Source organism: Parasteatoda tepidariorum, chromosome 10, assembly GCF_043381705.1.
Source record: "Parasteatoda tepidariorum isolate YZ-2023 chromosome 10, CAS_Ptep_4.0, whole genome shotgun sequence".
Classification (NCBI taxonomy): domain Eukaryota; kingdom Metazoa; phylum Arthropoda; class Arachnida; order Araneae; family Theridiidae; genus Parasteatoda; species Parasteatoda tepidariorum.
The window spans coordinates 85,640,267-85,662,638 of NC_092213.1; the positions used below are offsets into that span (position 1 = coordinate 85,640,267).

At 29.9% G+C, this 22,372-nt stretch overlaps 1 protein-coding gene across 1 annotated transcript in view; it reads left to right on the forward strand.

Annotated features, from left to right (window-relative positions):
- Positions 1-3,232: 3,232 nt before the first annotated feature.
- Positions 3,233-22,372, forward strand: part of LOC107447656 (atonal bHLH transcription factor 8-like protein net) — a 37,737-nt gene continuing 18,597 nt past the window's right edge. The window contains exon 1 of the mRNA XM_016062623.3: positions 3,233-4,624. Within this exon, the coding sequence (XP_015918109.1) occupies positions 3,620-4,624 (1,005 nt within the window). The 5' untranslated portion in view covers positions 3,233-3,619. The remainder of the gene's footprint in view (positions 4,625-22,372) is intronic.

Consider the following 22,372-nt stretch of genomic DNA (forward strand, 5'->3'; position numbering starts at 1 on the left):
TATCAGAATTTTTGCAAGTTGCAATCGCGCAAACTGGCATTTCGATAATAGTTTTAAATTCTTGTAAATTCACTGCAAAAACTGAGGAAAGTCATTATAGAAAATAACAAATGTCTTAGAATATCTCGCAAAAAGAAATGATCCAATATTAGTTAGAGCTAGTAAGGCCAAACGCTCCGTTCTTGAAGTAAAAGTGCGAGCTTTGCGCCAAAGTGACGTCACTAGAGTGACGTCGGAGGATTGGCGCGGCGAGAGATACTTCAAAGGAGTGAACCAGCCCTTCTATTTTCTTTAGCCCTGATAAAAACCACGGAGAGAACTAATTTATGACATAAATTGGCGTTTGATTATAGCATTTATGCAAATTATATAATATGATGTATGCAAATTATAGCATTTGCATACATCACTTATTAAGTTATAAACTAATATTCAAATAAATAAAATTCTATGAGGGTGTTTTTGAAATGATCTCCAATTAAAATGAATAAATGAATCATTTTCACAAATAAGTTTATCGATTTAAATGTAGTGGGTATGGAAATTATTAATAAAAATTCGACGATAGGATAAATTAGACGATATATTATATAAATATAGAATATTTATTATATCAAGCAATATATTAGTATATTATAATAATTAGACTAAATTAATAGACGCGCTGTAGTTTTTTTAATAATGACATGTTTTGCGCGCGTTTATAGGCAATACTTTTGTATTTAAGCATCTATGTAATGGGAGATTTTTTATATACTTCCTATTTGTATTTATTTTTAAGATATTGCATTACAATGTTAACCCATTTTTGAAAAGGAGAGTAAGCAAGTGCAAACCGGTTTCATCCGCGTAAAAACCTGATCACCTGATAATTAAGATTTTAAATAGATAACGGCCAAAATTTCAGCGCATCTCAGTAAAAGTTTCCTGACCGAATGTGGGGAAGAAGTGATTTGAAAGACACCCCCTATAATAAGTCATGTATGACCACTTCCTGTTTCGTCCTCCATCCAGTGGTCACAGAAATGCTCCCCCAAAATTCTAGGAAATATTCTCTAGGAAATATTCCCAATTCAAACAGACAAGTTATCTTCTCTTACAACCTACAGATAGTCAAGATATGGATAGATAAATTTGAAGCTGTGGAGATTTTCCCATGGTAAAAGGGACTATCGGCTAACCTTTTAAGTGAATGACAAGGCACTGAGTTTCCCCATGTGATAAGATGAATTTTAAGATGGTGTTTTTTAATTTATTTATTTTTTTAAATTTTTTTTTTTGCCAAATGAAAACTAAAGGAAGCTGAAATTATTTTGGAAATAATTTTTTTGAGAAATGAGTAAATTGAGAAAAAATATTAAAAATTGCCATTTACGATAGGGGTGTTGAATCCCTCCCCTTAGCCACGTCCATGAGAAGGGCCATTACGTATAATTAATCATTATTATTAATCAAAATATTACGTATAATTAATCAAAAATAATAATGAATCAGTTTTGGTCACACTTTCACGTGCACACTCGTGAAACATTGATGTTATTTCAAAGGAAGGGAATGTATTTTCGACGCACTTAATCTCTTAAGAGGAATTAAAAGCATTAAGCAATTTAAAAATTGCAAGCACTTAATAATTTCTCAAATAAGATTCTATCTAAAATCTTAATTATGAGGTGATAATCTATACAGCTTTAGTGTTTTCAATGCACTAGTTTAAGTTCGTGTATCCATTGATGAAATCAGACGATACATAATATAAATTCGATGATTGGATAAATTAGACAATGTATATTATATAAATATAGAATATTTATTACATCAGGTATTGTATTATAATAATTAGACCAAATTAATAGACGCGCTGTAGTTTTTCAATAATGACATGTTTTGCACGAGTTTATATACAATTCTTATATTTTAAACATACATGTAATGAGTTTTTATTCGGGAGATTTTTCATGTATACCTCCTATTTGTATTTATTTTTAACGTATTGCAGTACAATGTTAACCAACTGATACACGAACGTAAACAAGTGAAAGCAGTCACGTAAAAACAATAAAGCTGTTATAGTATCACCTGATAATTAAGATTTTAGGGTAAACTAACCAGTGAAGGAACACTTCGCTTGCCTTTTAAAAAATCATATTAATTTCAAAATTCGTAATTTCAGTTAAACTAGGAGGCTCCGCCCCCTGCTCGCTGACGCTCGCCAACCCCCGAGAATTGCTACGCAATCCTATGTGGTTCACGCCGTGAACCATGGCTCGCTGCGCTCACTCGCCAATGAACACAATGTTCTAGCACAAAGACATAATATATTATCATCAAAGACATAGTATTTTATCATCAAAGACATAGTATTGTACTTATGTAGAAGAATTCTACCAATGTTCTTATTGGCTTTTAAAAAAGAATATTAGCTATTTAGATTGTACATGGTGAAAAAATCAAAACATTAGCTAAATAAGAAACANTTTGAAAAAAATTTATGTAAAAAAGATATGTAAAACATAATGTTATAATTATGTAATACATTACGTAAAAAAATAATCGCATTTTATTAATATATATTTGAAATGGACTTTTTTTTTTAAAAAAAAAAATCATTGTTTTTTTTTATTTTTTAAAATTTATTTTCAAAAAAAATTTTTTAAGGGGCCATAGGCCATTCAATTTTTTGGGGCCCTTAGATTAAATTTCTTTTTCTTGTATATTTTTTATTTAATTCAAATATAAAAGTATCTATATATCTTTTCATTTAAGAAAACATATTTAAGATAAAAATAAAATAAAATAAAATAAAATAAAACTTAAAAAATAAATAAAAATAAAATAAATAAATTAGAACTAAAAGATAATCATGACAATTTGAAAAAATTTATGTAAATATATAAAAAAAAATATGTAAAACACAATGTTATAATAATGTAATGCTTTGTGTAAAAAAATTATCGCATTTTATTAATATAAATTTGAAATTGACTTTTTTCTTTTTTTAAGTCATTATTTTTCTTAATTTTTTGAAATTAGTTTTCAAAAAATCCATTTTAGGGGGGCCCTTAATCATTGGGGGCCCCAGTCCATGTCCTTATGGATAATCCCGCCCTGTAAATTACAATAAATAACGTAGTTTAATCCGACTCCATTCGAATAAGTGAGATTCTTCATCTGCGCTGACGACCTCTCCAATGATAAGAACAAATTGGCGATAGGCGGGAACCGATACTTGGCGAAAACCATCACACCACTTGTTGTGGTAACCCCCTCCACCATGATGGTGTAGAATTTTGCCGTGTGTGGATTCAAAACGGGATGATCTTTCTTCCTTCTCAACAACGAAGTTGACCTGCTGCTTGCTTCAGAACTCGTTTATAGAGATATACCGGTATTAAAAGATTCTTCGGATACAACGATTCTATGGATTTACTTTTTTCAAGTTAAGTTTTTTTTTTCTAACGATGCTTATTAAAAAGAAAAACGCCGAGAAATTAAATGTACATTTTTTGTGGTGCTGCACATTTGGTTTCTGCAGGAGTAATGTGAAGTGATTTCTGAGTGAGGCACGATGATAAAATGATGCTTTGGGGATAATTTATAAATAAACTTAACAGTACAAGCGATGGCTTGCTCGCCGGGTTGTTCGTCCGCTAGCCCATCGACGTCCATGGCTCACGAAACGGATGCTTTCAGCGACGATAGCGGAGTCGACGTCAAACCCCAAGAAAGACTGCTCAAGTTCTCTCGAGATTTGTTGGTGGAGTCCAGCAGCAGGCGCAACAAGAGGAAGTCCTCAGAGCCCAAAAAGAGAAAAGATGTCCTGCAGATGAAGAGGTTCCGGTGGGACACGGACGACGAGGACAACGATTTGGACAAGGAAGACGAGGACGTGGACGACGTCTTCGAGAGAGAGAGACCCAGCAGCGGGGACAGCGGTTGCCAGATGGCTCCATCCACCTCTCTGGATCTGACCACCAAGAAAGCGGGAGAAATCCTGAACCTGTCCACCAAGAAAACTGTGCCAAAAGAGAACGAGAAGAGAAAGAAACAGTGGAGGAAACCAAAGACTGTGAAAAATCCACCGGACATTAAAAAGGAGCCCTTCAGACAGTCTGTGATACGAAAGCACGATCTATCAGCCGTTTCCAGTCGCCAACAAGAAACAACGAACGAACATTCCCTCCCGGGATATTCCGGAGGGATGGTCGCAGAATCAACGAACCCCGAGTTTTCCAACCACGAATTCGCCCTCGAACTAGTCAATGGTCAAGAAGAAGAAGAAGAAGACGGCAGGACTCATGGTAGACCCGTGGGCAGACCCAGGAACTACAAGAGCATGAGCAGGCAGCGGAGGATCGAAGCCAATGCGCGGGAACGAACCCGGGTGCATACGATCAGTGCTGCTTTCGAGAATCTGAGGCGAGCTGTGCCGGCATACGCTCATAATCAGAAACTCTCTAAATTGGCCATCCTGAGGATAGCCAGTGCCTATATACTGGCACTGGCCTGTCTCAACGACCAGGATTATAGTCAGGATCAGTCTGGACCACCCTCGCTGTCCGACTGCGTTGAGCAGTGTACTAGGACCATTCAAGCCGAGGGCAGATCAAGACGTCGATCCACAAAAGTAAGTTCCATTTTGATATAAGTTAAGTGAGGAAGGTTTTCTTAAAGCAATAACTCAATGCAAAAATTGATACATTGAGTAATTGTTAATATTTTTTTTGATAGTAACAATTTGGATGTGCTGTATTTAGATATACTATTTTGCTTTATTAATAGTAAAATATTATTTTACAACTTAATAAAGAAGCAATTAAAACTAAAATTTTCTGAACTATACAGTCTCTTTAGGCCGTATTCCATTATTTTTCTTCTTTTTTTTCTTCTCAATTTTTAAATAAACACTTCTTGGATTATATATATNTATATATATATGAGCCATGTAGCTCAGTTGTCACTAGACTGTCGACGAAGTAATGGTGGCTGGTGCGCAATACCGATCACAATCACATCACCACCCTCACGCAGTTGATTGTGGAACCTGACTATTTCTATTTTAGCGTGATTAACAATAACAACCTTCTTTGCCGTCGACTGATTGTTCCGGCAATGTTTTACTTTTAATATACGTTGATTGAGTTAACTTGAGGTTGTTGCAAATGAAAGTACTACTTGTAACATTTTGATGTACATCAGTGGCTATATGTTTGCAAAATAACATCTTTTTTTTAATACAAAGAATAATTCAAGATTTATTCTAAGCTGAAGAATTAGTTCTGTATGATGTCTTTCGAAAATGTGCAAAAGCAAAACACGTTTAAAAAAAAAAAAATTCCTTTTTTATATTAAGCGATTTTGACAATAAAAGAAAAAATGATAACGAAATGGAAAAAAAAAAAGTTTAAAATTAGTATGGTTCCTGATTCAAAATATGCTGAATCCAAAATGCCTTATTTTTCAATCTCATAAAAACCAAAATGTTCCGTAATTATTGCTTCTTTTAAAAATCCAAAAGCACTCGAATTGCAAGATATAATTTAAGTCATGGTGAAAAATGTTTTTGTCGATGTTTTTTTTTTTTTTAATATATTATTTTATGTTATATAATCGTTTTTTTTTTTCATTTTTGATCTCGCTTTATATATCTTTACTCAAAAGATTTTTTTTTTTTTTTTTGCATGCATATTTTTAACAATATACATCGCAATAAGATGGGGCCATCTTATTTTATTAAAATCAAATCCAAAGTTCAAAAAGGCAATCAAATCCTTTAGATTAATAAACTTCCTGTTTCATTTTACCATTCAGTACTAATTGGTATTAAAAGAAAATTTTAACGCAAAATTAATTATAAAGGTCCCGTATAGGGGGTCAAATTTTATTCCAGGCAAATCGATTAAAAATTTATTTGGGTTATGAAATGTTTCAATGGGGAAGGAATAGATACTTATTGTATTAACGTGTGTACAAAAATAAAAAATGATAGGCATAGTTAGGCGATTTTATTAAAATTTAACAAAATAAAAACAACAAGAAGAAAAAAAACCTGATTAAAGGGAAAAATCCAGTTTTTTCCCCCCCCCCCAAATTGCTTACAAGGAAATTGAACTTTGTTTATCAGTATAAAGTGAGTCATTTAGTTATTACATCGACATTTGAAATTTATTCCACCTCATTTAATAGCCATTAAAATTTTACGAATAAAAATGTTTTACCAATATCAACCCATTGGCAAAAGTGCCATAACGATTATTGATAAATAAACCCTTAAAATAGAATTTCATTGTGGTTGTACTAAAGCAGAAACCTTTGTATTTTCAATTTTCTGGTTTAATTGCAACTAATATCTGATTTTAGAAAACAACGCTGAAGAAGTTAACTAATTATTTAAATCATTCTTCATTTTTTAATTATTTTTTACTCGCACTAATACTCCAATAATTTGTTTTTAATTGAGTACCCAATCTCTTTTTATTGTGCATTAGTGTAGTGTAGGTACCCAAGTGGAGCTACAGTTCAAGGGGTACCTATTTGAGTATCACTTTCGCAATAAGAAAAAAATTGATTATTTAACTATCTTTATTTTTTAATGTTTTTAAAATGAATGCTTGTTGCTGAGTAGTAAGAATAATCGGCTTTCTACTTAGAGTATTATGAAATAATGGCTTATATTTAGCAACGCTGCATTAAATAAACTATATGCGAAGTAAAAAAAAAAGGACTGGATAAAAAGAATAAATTATTAAAGCCGAAAACTTTATTCTAAAATCATTAACACTTGTTTAATGTAATGTAACGCAGTTTATGTGGCGTGTGTAATAAAAATTCTGTAGAATGTATTCTATAGAATAAAAATTTTGTGCCAAATGTTAATCTATAAAAATTCTTAATTAATTTTCACTTAAAACTCGTGACGTTCGTTCTTTATAAGAGTATTATGTGTCGAGGAATATATTTAAAATGTTTTTTCTCATGTGAAAAGAAAGTGCGATGTTTCTTAAAATCAATGTTAAAGCAACTTCAAGCAATCATGAAACATAATTTTTCTTAGTAAAGGAATTTCTAAATCTTACCAATAAGATGTGCATAAAATTACGAATACTTAGAGTAAATACCTATGGAATCGGATAGTGAGATTTATGCAATTATGGCAATTATTTGCATAAATGTCACGTTTGAATAAAGGTGCCTTGAATAATCATCGTTTGAAATAATGGCAATTTCAAACGATATGGAATAATTTTTAAACAAATTGTTTTTAAAAGTACCGCAATGCTAATGAAGGTTAGTACAAATATTATGGATCGTATATGTCCTAAAAATAAGATGTATAAAATTATGTAAAATAAACGTGAATAGTACTAGCATATTTTCTAAAAGCAGCGATTCGGTTAAAGCAATTCCAAACGATATCGTAAAACGTAATTTTTTTTTTTAAAAAGCGTCGCAAAGTTAATAAAAGCAAGTGTAATCCTTATTACTCTTGTATATCTTAAAAAGAAGGAGTAAATTCCTATAGAAATCTCTGCGTTTGGTTTGGTTTTTTTTTTTTTTTCAAACGATAATTTCAAACGGGAAAATTTCAAACGATTTCGTTTAACATAATTTAGTTTTTTTTTGTTTTTTTGTTTTTTTTGCTGTANACAAACTATTTAACACAGTGTATTATAGGTAAGTAAACAACTTTTAAACTAATTTTTTTCATTGTGTGCCGTCAAATTTCGAAATCGTTAAAAGTGTGCCGCCACAAAAAAAAGGTTGAGAATCACTGGGTTAAAGCAATTCCAAACGATATCGTAAAACGTAATTTTTATTTTTAAAAAGCGTCGCAAAGTTAATAAAAGCAAGTGTAATCCTTATTACTCTTGTAAATCTTAAAACGAAGGAGTAAATACCTATAGAAATCTCTGCGTTTGGTTTGGTGTTTTTTTTTTCAAACGATAATTTCAAACGGGAAAATTTCAAACGATATCGTTTAACATAAGTTAGTTTTTTTTTGTTTTTTTGTTTTTTTTTAAAAGAAGTGTCATAATGCTAATAAAGGCATGTCTTAAAAATTCGAAAAATTAAAAAAAAAAAGAATTTTTTATTTTTTGCATCTGCGCATCTTAAAAACATGAAAAATAGTAATTATAACTCTGCTACTCTGAAAATCGTTCCCTTAGTAATAATTTAGCAAACGTTGATAGCCTAAATGAGATTATTTCTTCGCAGTTCATTAATTAAACTAAAGTTTTCACCGTAGAACCGTGCACTATTTATTAAAGGTGTAACGCCATTTAATTGAAATTTGCCCCCTTCGCCTTACTTAATACTCTGTCACCTGTTATTAAGGAACGTGATTCGTTTCATGAAGTAGGTGCGTCCGCCATTGTTCCAAACAGGTGTAACATTACGAACGACAACAGTGCATGATTCGCCGGCGACACGCTCGTTGCGGCTTTCGAAGAAATGGCTCCACAAAAAATTAATTCATTCCAGAAATTAAACTAAACTAATTAATATGTATTGTGACTCCTAAACATGCATCCTATGTTTTAAACATATCTCCTAAATTTGCAACAAAGCATTTCCAAAAAAGGAATAAATATGTGTTTTATTATCATTGAACATACACTTGGAAACATTAAATCTTCATTAACATTCATTCTATTTATTCTATTAACTCTATTCATTAACAATAATTCTATTTCCATTTTGAACTTTAATTCTATTTCCTTAAGTAAGTAGCCATATATTTCCAAAAACTTATTATAAATTGATTCTATTATTCTTGACCAACAGCAAATTCATAAACTTGAATACATTACTACAGTCACTGATAAACATCATTCGCGGTTGCGAAAAAATTTAAGTTTCTATCAATCACGTGATGTATTTTAAAATAAACTTAAACAATGTGTGAACATTCTTAATGTGCTTTCAGTTTAAGCCGTCATAATCTAAAACATTTCATCAAACACAATCGTATAAATTATGATAATAGCAGTTTTTTTTTAAATTTATTTATTTATTTTTTATAACTAAGAAAATTGTGGTAAGTTTGATTCTCCTGTGAATAACAATTATCTATGAAAATACACTCTTTCTAATGAATCATTGGCTCTTGTGATTCAATTGTGTCAATCAGTTTATAAATAAATATATTTCCTTTTTTTTCACAAGTCTTGAATGTGCTATTTTTTTTTTTTTTTTAATAATTTAAAAGTTTCTCCACTACTGCATTGTATACAGTGCCTCCTGGCCAAATTAATAGACGCACTATAAGATTCTATGTGAAATCTTAATTATCAGGTGATATTCTATACAGCATTAATGTTTTTACGTGACTGAAACTTTGGCCCAGGACTGTATGCAACATACACATATGTAAAAGAAAAAAGAAGAAAAATATTAATTCCCTCATCCAGATGTAAAATCCGAGAAAAAAATTTCGTAACTTATCAATTTTTTCAAACTCTTTTCAGTTCGATAGTAAATTATATAGTTTGAAACTAAAGTTTTGAACCGAGTTAAAGCAGTTAAAAGTACTTAATCTGTGACTTATTTATTTTCTTGTTAAACGGGGGGAAAAAAAGAAAGAAAAAAAAACTCTCGCTGGTTTCTGTCTAATTTCTCTGTTTTTTCCCCACAGAGCCCCATTTTATCCCCATGAAAAAGTGTCATATTATAATCCAGAAGCGCGTTTAGCAGTTTTTTTTCCTCATTTTTTTTATTTTTATTTTTATTCTTTTCTGAAAGAAGAACCTGTTGCCTTGAGGTCTTTTTTTTTTCTTCCCCTGCGGAAAATATGACATTAATTTATTCTTTATATCATTTCAAACACGCTGCAAGCATGAGTTGAAAGCTTGTTATTACAATTTCCTCTGCCCCCCCTCCTCCGCCACCACCAGTTTCTCAGTTTTTAGGCTTCATAAATGCGAAAGATTCCTTAAATATTGCGATTTTTTGGATTAATTTATAATAATTATCTAAGGATGAGGTTAAATAAGAACTAAATAACGATGACTCAAAAAAAAAAAAAAAAAAGGAAAAAAAANAAAAAAAAAAAAGGAAATAATTTACTTTGCTTTGGTTAAAATAATTTTATAATTCGCGTAAAAATAAGGAATTCTAAACGTGATCGACTGTTTTAAAACAACAGCTTTTGATCGTTTGAAAATAACGGAGAGTGTTCAGAATCTTTATTGTCAATGAAAATACAAGAACAAAAACCTTTTATATGCCTTCCAATAAGCAAAGCTTTATATTAAAATACCTTCTTGTTGTAGAGAATTATCTGGTTTTTATGGTGGGCAAATATCTAAATAACTTCAATAATCATTAAACTTTTTTTGAAGAAAAAAAATTTAAAAGAAAAAAAAAACTCTCGTATGTGCTGAGACTTTTTTTATCTATTTTTTTAAAAATTTTATAGGCTCTGATTTTAAATATTAAAAAAATCAAACCACTTTTAACCAAATCTTTTTTTTTGTTTTCCATTTCGATCCTAGCAGGCTAAAAATAGGCTGCGGTTACAATAGTGATATATTATCTTGCTCACATCCATTTTCGGGCCCATCCTTGGTAACTAACAAATCAGGCGCACTTCAGTAATGCAGTAAGAACGCACTTTAAAACAAAACTCCTCTAGTTACGCTCAATTTGCGCTTTTATTTTCATGTTTTGCAATCTGGCAATCTTGTTACGAAAACGTTTTAAATCATTCTTGAAAAATTTCCCGTTCATCTAAGTTCATTTGAAATGGGTATATTATAGCCTACGTCACAGATCGTGCTATTCCTTCTAAATTTAACTAGTAAACAGCATTTTCTGTGAACCTGATTTCTAGCAACAAGTAAAAGCATCAAACGAAGTGTCTTGTTATAAGTCGCTACTCTCCAGGTTGGAATTGTATTAGTCTAGTTCCTTCGGAAATAATTTATACTGTTGTTTTACCGAAGTTTATGAATTTAGTAAGCATATTTAAGACTCAGTTTATTAATTAAACTAAAAGGTAAATGTTATTCCTAGTAAGTGGAAGTAGTTGTGCTTTTTTCATATTATACCCAATTCGCTATTCGCTTTATAGATTCTGTTTTATTCTGTTTTTTTTCTTTATATTACATCCTTCTTTTTTTTTTTTAAATCAGTTGTTTGTTATTTTTCTTATTATTATTACCCCCCCCCTTTTTCATATGTCTATAATTTTCCTTTGTTTTATCTTCCTTTTGAACCTATATATAGATAGAATATATACACACACACACTTTTTTTAATTTAAACTTTACTCGTAATAAGAAAAGCATTATAATTTTGATTGCATCATTTCCAATATTTGGCGGTATATTTTAAGAATTTGGCGCGGCACAGTGGTTGAGAATCACTGCTCTATATAGATTGAGTAAAAATCTAAAATTTGTGGCGGTGGGCATAAGTTTAATGATAGGTTCGTGAATCCGATCGAAGAAATTCATACCATTTCTTAGCTGTTTCAAATCATGAGAGGGTGTTTCAATAATAACGGGACAAGTGTTTGGTTTCTTGCTTATGAGTAATAAATGGAGGGGGGAGAGGAGAGGGTAAAATGAAGGCGCGGCGCTCAAATGTCAAAGCGGCGCCAAATTCCCGCTGGGATCTTGTTCTTGTGCTCGCCTCTTCTCTGTCGACCTGCTCCTGACTGTTATTGTGAAGAACGACTCTCACAAATATGTTCTTTAATAAATTCTATTTGATGTTCAACCGCAAGGAATTAAATGAAAAATTAAATGACTCCAAAATAGTTTTTTCTCATGCGTTTTTTTTTTTGTTTGTTTGTTTCGTTTAAACTATGGAAGGGTTATCAAAGTTTTGAGTTTTAAAGAATCAAAATTTCAATCTTAATAAAAAAAAAAATAAATAAAAAAAAGATAACTGGACTTAAAATTCAATTTGAATTTTCTATTACTTATTGGGTACACCAGTGCTTCCCAAAGTGTGGTACGCGTACCCCCAGGGGTACGGGAACAGTTTAGCGAGGGTACGCGTTCTTATGCGAAAAACCTTGGAACAAACGAAAATTTCGAAAAATTTTATTTAAAAACAAAGCTAGTCATGAAAATTTAAGATGACGTATTTTTCTATTGGTTATTTTTTTGCAGAGTTAACAATTAATAATGTGTGGTGTCAACAGCCAGTTGTGATTTTTAACTTTTGTGCAATTTTTTTATACTAAAAAATGCATTCGTTTTTTTTTATTAGTGGTACACAGCGTAAATCTAACTCAAGCTGGTGAAAATAAAATTGCCATTTTCGAGAGAAAAGTTTTGAGGGCCATCCTTGGTGGGATAAAAATAAATAATTCCTGGATAAGACGATATAATACTGAACTGTATAAAATCTACAGAGAGCCAGATATTGTGAAATTCATAAAAATAAATTGAATGAACTGGGCAGCTCTCATTTTCAGAAGGAATGATGACTCAAATTTAAAGAAAATCCTATTACACAAACCCCTAACAAACAGGAAAAGAGGTAGACCCAGGCTGAGATGGCTGGATTTAGTTGAGACTGATTTCCTTACTCTAAAGGAGAAAAACTGGCGAACAAGTGTCAAAAGTAGAGAGAAGTGGATTCGAATTCAAAGGAAGGCACTGGCCCACCCTGGGCTGTCTAGCCAGATATGATGATGATGGTACACAGCGTTACAAAAATTTAGAAAGGGTACGCAAAAGTCATGAGTTTGGGAAATGCTGGGGTACACGGTGCGTAGCATTTTTAATAAGTGCTCAAAGGTACTTATTTTAAGTATAATCCTAAAAAGATATACTTAGTGTGTTCTATTCTATTTTGTTTCAAAAACAAATTATTAATTTTTTTTTTTTTTGAGTGCTCCTCACACTGTTGTATTGATATATTTTGTCTTGGCTATATTGATACAATATTAGAAAGCACTCCTTTTTGCGGATATAATCGTGTGAGCTGATGAGATTTTTTTTTCTTCACCAGATTTTAATTAAATATATATATATTTTTAATAATTTTCTTCGTCTCTTTTTTCATTGTTCTGTAATTTTTTTTCCATGTTTTCCCTACTGTTGAAATTTGACATTTTTATATTACAGACATGAAGGGGGAAAATTACTCCTTCACTTACATTAAAATAAAATGTATAAATAAAGTTTTCAGTTTTTTTTTTAAATTTTATTATGTTAGCATATTTAAAGAACAAAAGATGATATATTTGATATTAAAAAACATGGAATGCTCTAAAAGGTATATTTGAATGGTTTTGTTAATTTCAATTAAATATTTTTTAAAAAAATGTTAAATCTATTATTTTGGTTTTTGAAAAAGACCTATATAGCTATATTATAGTTTCATTCCAACCCCGTCAATGAAATATGAACAGAACAAAAAACCTTTCGTTATTCATTTCTGACGATAGCTAAAAGAAAATTCGAGAATTCCAACCATCTACTACTTCCTGTTTTATTTACTCCCTCCATTGATGGGGGAAGTTTTTAACACCCTCCCCCCTCAAAAAGTCTGCACCTTGTTTACCAACCTTTCTAACTTAAATTTATCAGCTCCTCCTTTTCCTTTTAAAAATGTACCGTTTTTCTCTTTACCGGATGCAGAGAAACGGAAGGATTAAGAATCAGTTTGGAGAACAGGTGTGAAAAATTCCGACAGTCACCAAATATTTAGAACAATTTACAGTCCCTATTATTAAACTCACTCTAAGATTCGACGTAAATTCCTAATTATCTGTTGATACTATACAGTTTCATTGTTTTCACACGGATGAAACCGGTTTGAATTTGTTTATGTTCGTGTTTCCATTGGTTAACATTGTAATACAATACGTTAAAAATAAATTCAAATAGGAAGTAGTATATGAAAAATCTCCTGAATAAAAATCCCATTACATGTATGTTTAACTATAAAAGTATTGCCTATAAACTCGTGCAAAACATGTCATTATTAAAACACTACAGCGCGTCTGATCATTTGATCTCATTATTGTAATATACTAATATAATAATACCTGATATAATAAATATTCTATATTTATATAACATATCGTCTAGTGTATTTTATCGTCAAATTTATGTGATATATCGTCTCATTTAACCAGTGGACACACTAACGTAAACGAGTGCAAACCGGTTTCAGTCAGATGAAAACAATTTTATTACTTGTGCGCATTTTACTTCAATCAAAAATCTGAAGTTATTCGTATATAGTAAGGTCGTGCCATTACCGTTAATATCGGTCATTAAATTTATATGTTATTGAAACAGTCGTAAAATATTTTAAATTCTTCAGATCAAAACTTAAAAATTCTGTTATTTTTACCACGTTTATATTAACTTGCCCTTCGTGTATGTCTGTCCGGGTGGAATTTTGTAATCGACTTTAAACTAACTTCCCGACTAGATACAGACTTTGGCACATAGTTCAGAATTGGATGACAATGCATGAAGATGAAGAGAGAAAAAAAAGACATAACAAAGTAAAATAAAATTAAAGAAAAATTTTATATTTTCGCGATTGTCTTTTGTTGTCGATTCGATTATTTCAAATGAGTGTCACATATCAGTTGAAAAGTTTTGTGTACAGTGAGTGAAAAAATTGAGATTTTGGTAAAGAGTACAAAGAAAAGAAAAAAATCTAAATAAAGAATAATATTTTTAAAAACCACGTTTTTGTAGTGGAGAATAATAATTAAAAAATAAAAATTTGAGAAACGAAAAACGTGGAGACCATGAAATACATAACAGTACATATACACATTTTCTTACTCATACACATGCACAGCCACATACATATATACATCCACATACACGTGCATATACACAAACATATTCCACATACACAACCATATTCAGATACAATTACAGATTTACATACACATTTTCATGAGCACACATACACACACTAATATAACATTACTGTTATGTATTTCACGCACTCCACGTTTTTCGTTTTTCAAATTTTTATTTTTTAATTATTATTCTCCACTACAAAAACGTGGTTTTTAAAAATATTATTTTTCATTTGGATTTTTAATTATTATTATTATTACAGAAAATTTTTTTTCACGTGCTTTTTTCTTCAGTGTTTTGTTTTCCGTGAATCGTTNGTTTTTCGCTTTTCAATTTTTTATTTTTTAATTATTATTCTCCACTACAAAAACGTGGTTTTTAAAAATATTATTCTTTATTTCGATTTTTAATTATTATTACAGGGATTTTTTTTTCATGTGCTTTTTTCTTCAGTGTTTTGTTTTCCGTGAATCGTTTCCTCTTCTCATCATAAAAAACTAAATTATATTTTAATTATTAAAATATTGTTTCAAAGCAAATAGGGAAATTTTAATGTTTATTTGTCGAAAAAAAATATTAGTTAATTAGAATTATGTTTTTTTTTNAGTTATGGTATTTACTATAATGAAGTTTGACAAATCAATATTAAAAAAGCATCATCTGGTTCTTGGATCATATTAATTATGAGATTAATTAAAATAATTATTAAAATTATTAAGGAATTATTAAAATTAATTAATAATTAAAGATTAATTAAAAGAATCATATTAATTAAAAGAATTTTGTAAGGACTCATTTGAGAATTGATATTAAATAATGAAATTCCATAAGTATTCTACAATTTTTTTTTAATAGAGAAAAATTAATTACAATGCATATAAGTTTTAGTTTTTCCAAAATTTTCCACTGAGAAAAATTTAATCGTATTTAATAATAGGGAAAATTTTTATTTGACTTTCATTTTAATCAAAATTTCATTTCATTTTCGCCTAAAGAAATAAATGTGAGTTGAAAATTTTTTTATGTTAACATGTTATAGTACTCTTACCTCTGAAACCCCTAGAGAAAAGAAAAAAAAAAAAATTTTTTTCCAACATTTTCTTACCTCAAACTTTTATTTCAATCTTGAGATATTTCTCAAACTAAAATATTTTCACATTTTTTGTGACATTTTTTCTTCTTCAGTTTTTACATTTTAAAAATGTTGTGATTTCAAAGTCTTCCGTAAAGCGTTTCTTATACCCAGTGCCGGATCAAGTGTATGCGGGGCCCTAGGCCATTCAAATTTTGGGGGCCCTAAGATTAAAATTTTTTTTCTCGTAGATTTTTTATTTATTCAAATATGAAAGTATTTATATATCTTTTCATTTAAGGTAGCATATTTGGAATAAAAATAAATAATAATAAATTAAATTTTACTTTATTTTGTGGAATTAGAACTAAAAAATAATCATAACATTTTGAAAAAATTCGAAATTTATTAACACTTTACAAAATCAACGCTACTATTAAACTGGTATTTAGGAATACTTATAAATAACAACTAAAATTAGTAATAAATAAATATAATTAACATTATTTTAAAAAATTATCGTATTTTATTAATATACACCCGAAATAGATTTTTTTCTTCTTTTTTTTTTTGTTGAAAAATCGTTGTTTTTCTTAATTTTTTAAAATTTATTTTCAAAAAAAAACAAATTTTAAGGGGACCCTAATCATTGGGGGGCCCCCAGGCCATTCTGCCTAGTCTGCCCTAATGCGTAATCTGGCACTGTTTCCCCCCCTCCTTGTCATCAAAACCAAGCAAATGACACGCCCCCTCACCTCCCTACGTTAGTTGCCTACGTCATATATGAATTTCCCCTAACGGGAATTTTCGACTATTTTTTCCCTTTAAAAGACGAGAGCGACCTCTAGGAGGTCGTCACTAAGCAAGAAAACGCGGGTGGCCTTTTTACAACGAAAAATAAATAAATAAATAAAATGGAGACACCTGTGAACGTTCTCACGAAGAAAGGGGGCCATCTGGTTGGTCTTCTTACGCCCGATCTCGGAATGCGTCAAGACATCAATCTCAACTCTTTTTAATGTCTCTCATGACTAACGAACCAGATGCGCACACTTCATAACACAAAATCCGCTCTTTCATCTTTAGAACGTTTTTTTTTTTCTTTCTGTAAGAGAATGATCGTCTGTTTTTGAAAGTATGTGAAACAATGGCGGATGTAAAAGAAAATATTTCTATAAATTTAACATCCGATGGAACAATTTAATGTAATTCAATATTAATCATATGAAATTAGATATTTTTTTTTTTTTTAAATCGAACGAAGTTAACACTAAACATACCAACACTTAATATAAACCGTCTGTTTTTGAAAGTATGTGAAACAATGGTGGATGAGAAAAAATACATATTTCTATGAATTTAACAACCGATGGAACAATTTAATGTAATTCAATATTAATCAAATGAAATTAGATATATTTTTTTTTTTAAATCGAACGAAGTTAACACTAAACATACCAACACTTAAAACCGCCTGTTTTTGAAAGTATGTGAAACAATGGTGGATGAGAAAAAATACATGTTTCTATGAATTTAACAACCGATGGAACAATTTAATGTAATTCAATATTAATCAAATGAAATTAGATATTTTTTTTTTAAATCGAACGAAGTTAACACTAAACATACCAACACTTAATATAAACCGTCTGTTTTTGAAAGTATGTGAAACAATTGGTGGATGAGAAAAAATATATATTTCTATGAATTTAACAACCTATAGAACAATTTAATGTAATTCAATATTAATCAAACGAAATTAGATTGTTTGTTTGTTTTTTTAAATCGAACGAAGTTAACACTAAACATACCAACACTTAATATAAACCGTCTGTTTTTGAAAGTATGTGAAACAATTGGTGGATGAAAAAAAATATATATTTCTATGAATTTAACAACCCATGGAACAATTTAATGTAATTCTATATTAATCAAATGAAATTAGATATATTTTTTTTTTTAAATCGAACGAAGTTAACACTAAACATACCAACACTTAAAACCGCCTGTTTTTGAAAGTATGTGAAACAATGGTGGATGAGAAAAAATACATGTTTCTATGAATTTAACAACCGATGGAACAATTTAATGTAATTCAATATTAATCAAATGAAATTAGATATTTTTTTTTTAAATCGAACGAAGTTAACACTAAACATACCAACACTTAATATAAACCGTCTGTTTTTGAAAGTATGTGAAACAATTGGTGGATGAGAAAAAATACATATTTCTATGAATTTAACAACCCATGGAACAATTTAATGTAATTCTATATTAATCAAACAAAATTAGACAGTTTTTTTTTTCTTTTTTTAAATCGAACGAAATTAACACTAAACATACCAACACTTAATCTATACCTAGTTCTGCCATAGCCGGTCAAATAACCGGATTTTATGTTTCTTGATTGAATGTATGAAATATGGATGTTAGGAAGGAAATAAACTGAAACTTTATTGTAATTGAACAAAATTTTATATTGCCAATTTTTATGTATTACAAACGCAAACAATAAGAATTTTTAATTCATTGCTCAAAGCATTGTTTACGGTGTTTCCATTGTGCATTTTCCGCAAACATATTTCTTCCAATTATTATTATTTCTATAATTCTTATAATTATAAGAATATATAAGAATTATAATTTTTATAGTTATTCTTGTAATTATTATTATTTCTTCTAAGAACTTGTGCTGTCTCGATAGTTTCGACATTTTTCTGGGTAAAAACTAACAGTTAGTTATAAATGAAGTAAAACTATCAACATAAAATATAAGCTACTTGCCAAAACGTTTAGTTATATTGTCACTTTTTCTGACACAAAAATGAGTAATCTAAAATGTTAGGCACTTTCTTCAAATTTGAATTCACAGTTATTCTGATTGAACTCACGACGCAACAGTCTCTGCAGAAATGTGCAATTCATCGAATGCAATACGTAGAACACGCATTGCATCGTCATTTCCGATCCAATAACCTTATAAAGCAATAAATTGTTCTCCCGGTCAAATGACCGGTTGTGGTAGAAATACTAAAAACTTAACAAACCATATACAAATAGTAATAATAGATTATTAACTGTATATAATTGTTAGACAAAGTCATGAAGTCAAATGTGCAAAAACGATAAGATGATGAGCGCATTTTCGATGCAAAAATTCTTAAACGGTCATTTGACCAGTTATGGTATGCTAAATGTAAATATTGTACAAAGGATTGGTTTAAATAAAAAACTCTTTCCCCATATCATACTAATAATGCGTGCTATTAATTTTATAATTCTGCAGTTCTAAAATTCAATCATTACAATTATTGTATTGTGATATAATATTATTTTGTTGCAAATAAGACTTCTTTTCAGCTAGTTATTTTTTTCTAATTGTAATGAATTGAAATACTTTATCATTTTTGTTAATATTTTTAACTTATCAAAAGATAAGGACTCTGAGAGATTATTGCTAATTGATTTTATTGATAGATAAATTATACTGATACCATTTAATTGCGTTGAAAATTAATGAAGTATTAAAAGTTCTTTTCATTCAACTTCAAATTAAACTTTCTAAAATCCCTGTCCAAATTATTAGGCGCACTGTAAGATTCTATATAAAATCTTAACTATCAGGTGATACTATACAGCTTTATTGTTTTTATGCAACTGAAACCGGTTTGTACTTCTTTACGTTCGTGTATCGATGAAAAAAATTCGATTAGTTGTTTACTTGCCTATTATACACTGTGTTAAATAGTTTGAGATAATAATTTTGAATGTGAAATTAAATTATATGTACTACAAAAACAAGTTTATTACGGGATTAATTATTTCTTTCGGCTATTTTTTATTAGTTAGTAACAGTTATTTATTTTTTTGCTAGTTATTAATTGTTAGTTTGCTTTCTATAATTATTAACTGTTATTTTTTTTGTGATTTCTTGTTAACTAGTTTTTTTTGTTGCTAATTATTGATTGTTAGCTTATTTTGTTGTTGTTAGTTTTCCTTTGCTAATCTGTTTTTCATATATATTTGTTTTTTTAGTCATATTTTATTAATTTGTTTATTAATTGCATAGCTTACTTTAATGGTTAGCTTTTTATTTCCGTTTGAAAGTTAATATTTTGCTTGCTTTCCTTCGTTAATTTGTAATTTTAATAGTCATTAAATTTCCTACTTATTTCAACATTTTTTAAAATTGTGTGTCAAGGACAATTTGAACACTTCCATTTTATTTTAAGTTATTTTAAGATTGTCATAGACAGGATAATCACAGACGAAGATGTTCACGCGGTTAAAGCGTGGAAAAATTATAAGAAGTATATATATATGTAATATTATATATANCCTACACCCCGGGAGTGTGACGTCACATGGGAAGAGCCCATTGTTAGTTTGCTTTCTATAATTATTAACTGTTATTTTTTTGTGATTTCTTGTTAACTAGTTTTTTTTTTGTTGTTAATTATTGATTGTTAGCTTATTTTCTTTTTGTTAGTTTTCCTTTGCTAATTTGTTTTTTAGATATATTTGTTTTTTTAGTCATATTTTATTAATTTGTTTATTAATTGCATAGCTTACTTTAACGGTTAGCTTTTTATTTCCGTTTGAAAGTTAATATTTTGCTTGCTTTCCTTCATTAACTTATAATTTTAATAGTCTCTAAATTTCCTACTTACTTCAACATTTTTTAAAATTGTGTGTCAAAGACAATTTGAACACTTCCATTTTATTTTTGTTATTTTAAGATTGTCATAGACAGGACAATCACAAACAAATATGTTCACGCGGTTAAAGCGTGGAAAAATTATAAAAAGTATATATATATATATATACACACACTTTTCTTTCATTTAAACTTTACTCGTAATAAAAAAAGCTTTATAATTTTTATTGTATCATTTCTAATATTTGGCGGCACAGTGGTTGAGAATCACTGAGTTAAGCAATGAAAAGTTTTGTTTCCCCCCTCTTAAACAGAAAGAAGTAACTTAAAACTAGTTTTCGGCTGAGAATGGCAAGTTTCGTAACTAATTTTGAGATGATTTTTGAGTCAGGTCTAGGAATAGAAGCATCATATCATACCGGCTCCTCAGGCAAATAAAAAGTTCAAGGTAAGCCTTCTTGGCTTTTAATGAATCTTATTTTCCATTCGAATGGGTGGCGTATTCTTTTTAGGGAAAAATTGATCAGGGTGTTCGTTTTCTTTCTTGCAAATGTGTCTATTTCGGATTCCACATATCCACAGCAGTGATGAATGACATCGGATTAACGACATCGCATTCTTTCTCAAAGCGTCACTGTTATTTTATTCTAGGTACCCTTTCTTCGTAAGGGAAAACTATAGTCCCTGGCGAAATTATTAAACGCACTTCAACAGTGCTCCCCAACCCCCGGTCCGTGAATCAAATAGTACCTGGCCGCCCATTTCATTAAAACTAAATTTAAATACCCCAAATTAAAAATATCCGTGTTCCATTAAAATTTTATTTATTTAATAAAAAGGGACCCCAGAAGGTACGGACATACATTTTTTAATGTTTGTAATGTATCATTGTCTCCGATTACCCCCAGATGAAATCGTCTCATTGCAAAGAAACAAGCTCAGGGTTTTCATTGATTTAACGTTCTAGTAAGTTAAAATGCTAAATCACTTTATATTTATTTTTTGGTGTAACGGTATTTTATTTTGAAGGCACGTCTAAATACAATTAAATTAAAATTAATTAATCAAAATAATCTAAAATGTAAACAATAAACGTCCCCCCCCCCAGATGGCCGCCGTAAAATTATCAAGCGGTGAGAGGTCTGCGGTGATAAAAAGGTTGGGGAACACTGCACTACAAGATTCTGTGTGTGATACTACTCTACAACTTTATTGTTTTTACGAGACTGAAGAAACCTGTTTGCACCTGTTTACGTTAGTGTATCCATGGGTTAAATGAGACGATATAGAATATAAATTAGACGATTGAATGATTAAATTAGACGATATATTATATAAATATGGAATATTTATTATATCAAGCATTATATATTAGTATATTATAATAATTCCACCAAATTTTTAGACGCACTGTAGGGGTGAGTGGGGTCAATTGTAACAGGGTACGATTGTAACAGAGCTAAAATTTCGAGNGCAAAGAAACAAGTTCAGGGTTCTCATTGATTTAACGTTCTAGTAAGTTAAAATGCTAAATCACTTCATATTTCTTTTTTTTTGTTGGAGTAACTGTATTTCATTTTGAAGGCACGTCTAAATACAATTAAATTAAAATTAATTAATCAAAATAATCTAAAATGTAAACAATCAACGTCCCCCTCCCAGCTGGCCGCGGTAAAATTATCAAGCGGTGAGAGGTCTGCGGTGATAAAAAGATTGGGGAACACTGCACTACAAGATTCTGTGTAAAATCTTAATTATCAAGTGATACTACTCTACAACTTTATTGTTTTTACGAGACTGAAACCTGTTTGCACCTGTTTACGTTAGTGTATCAATGGTTTAAATTAGACG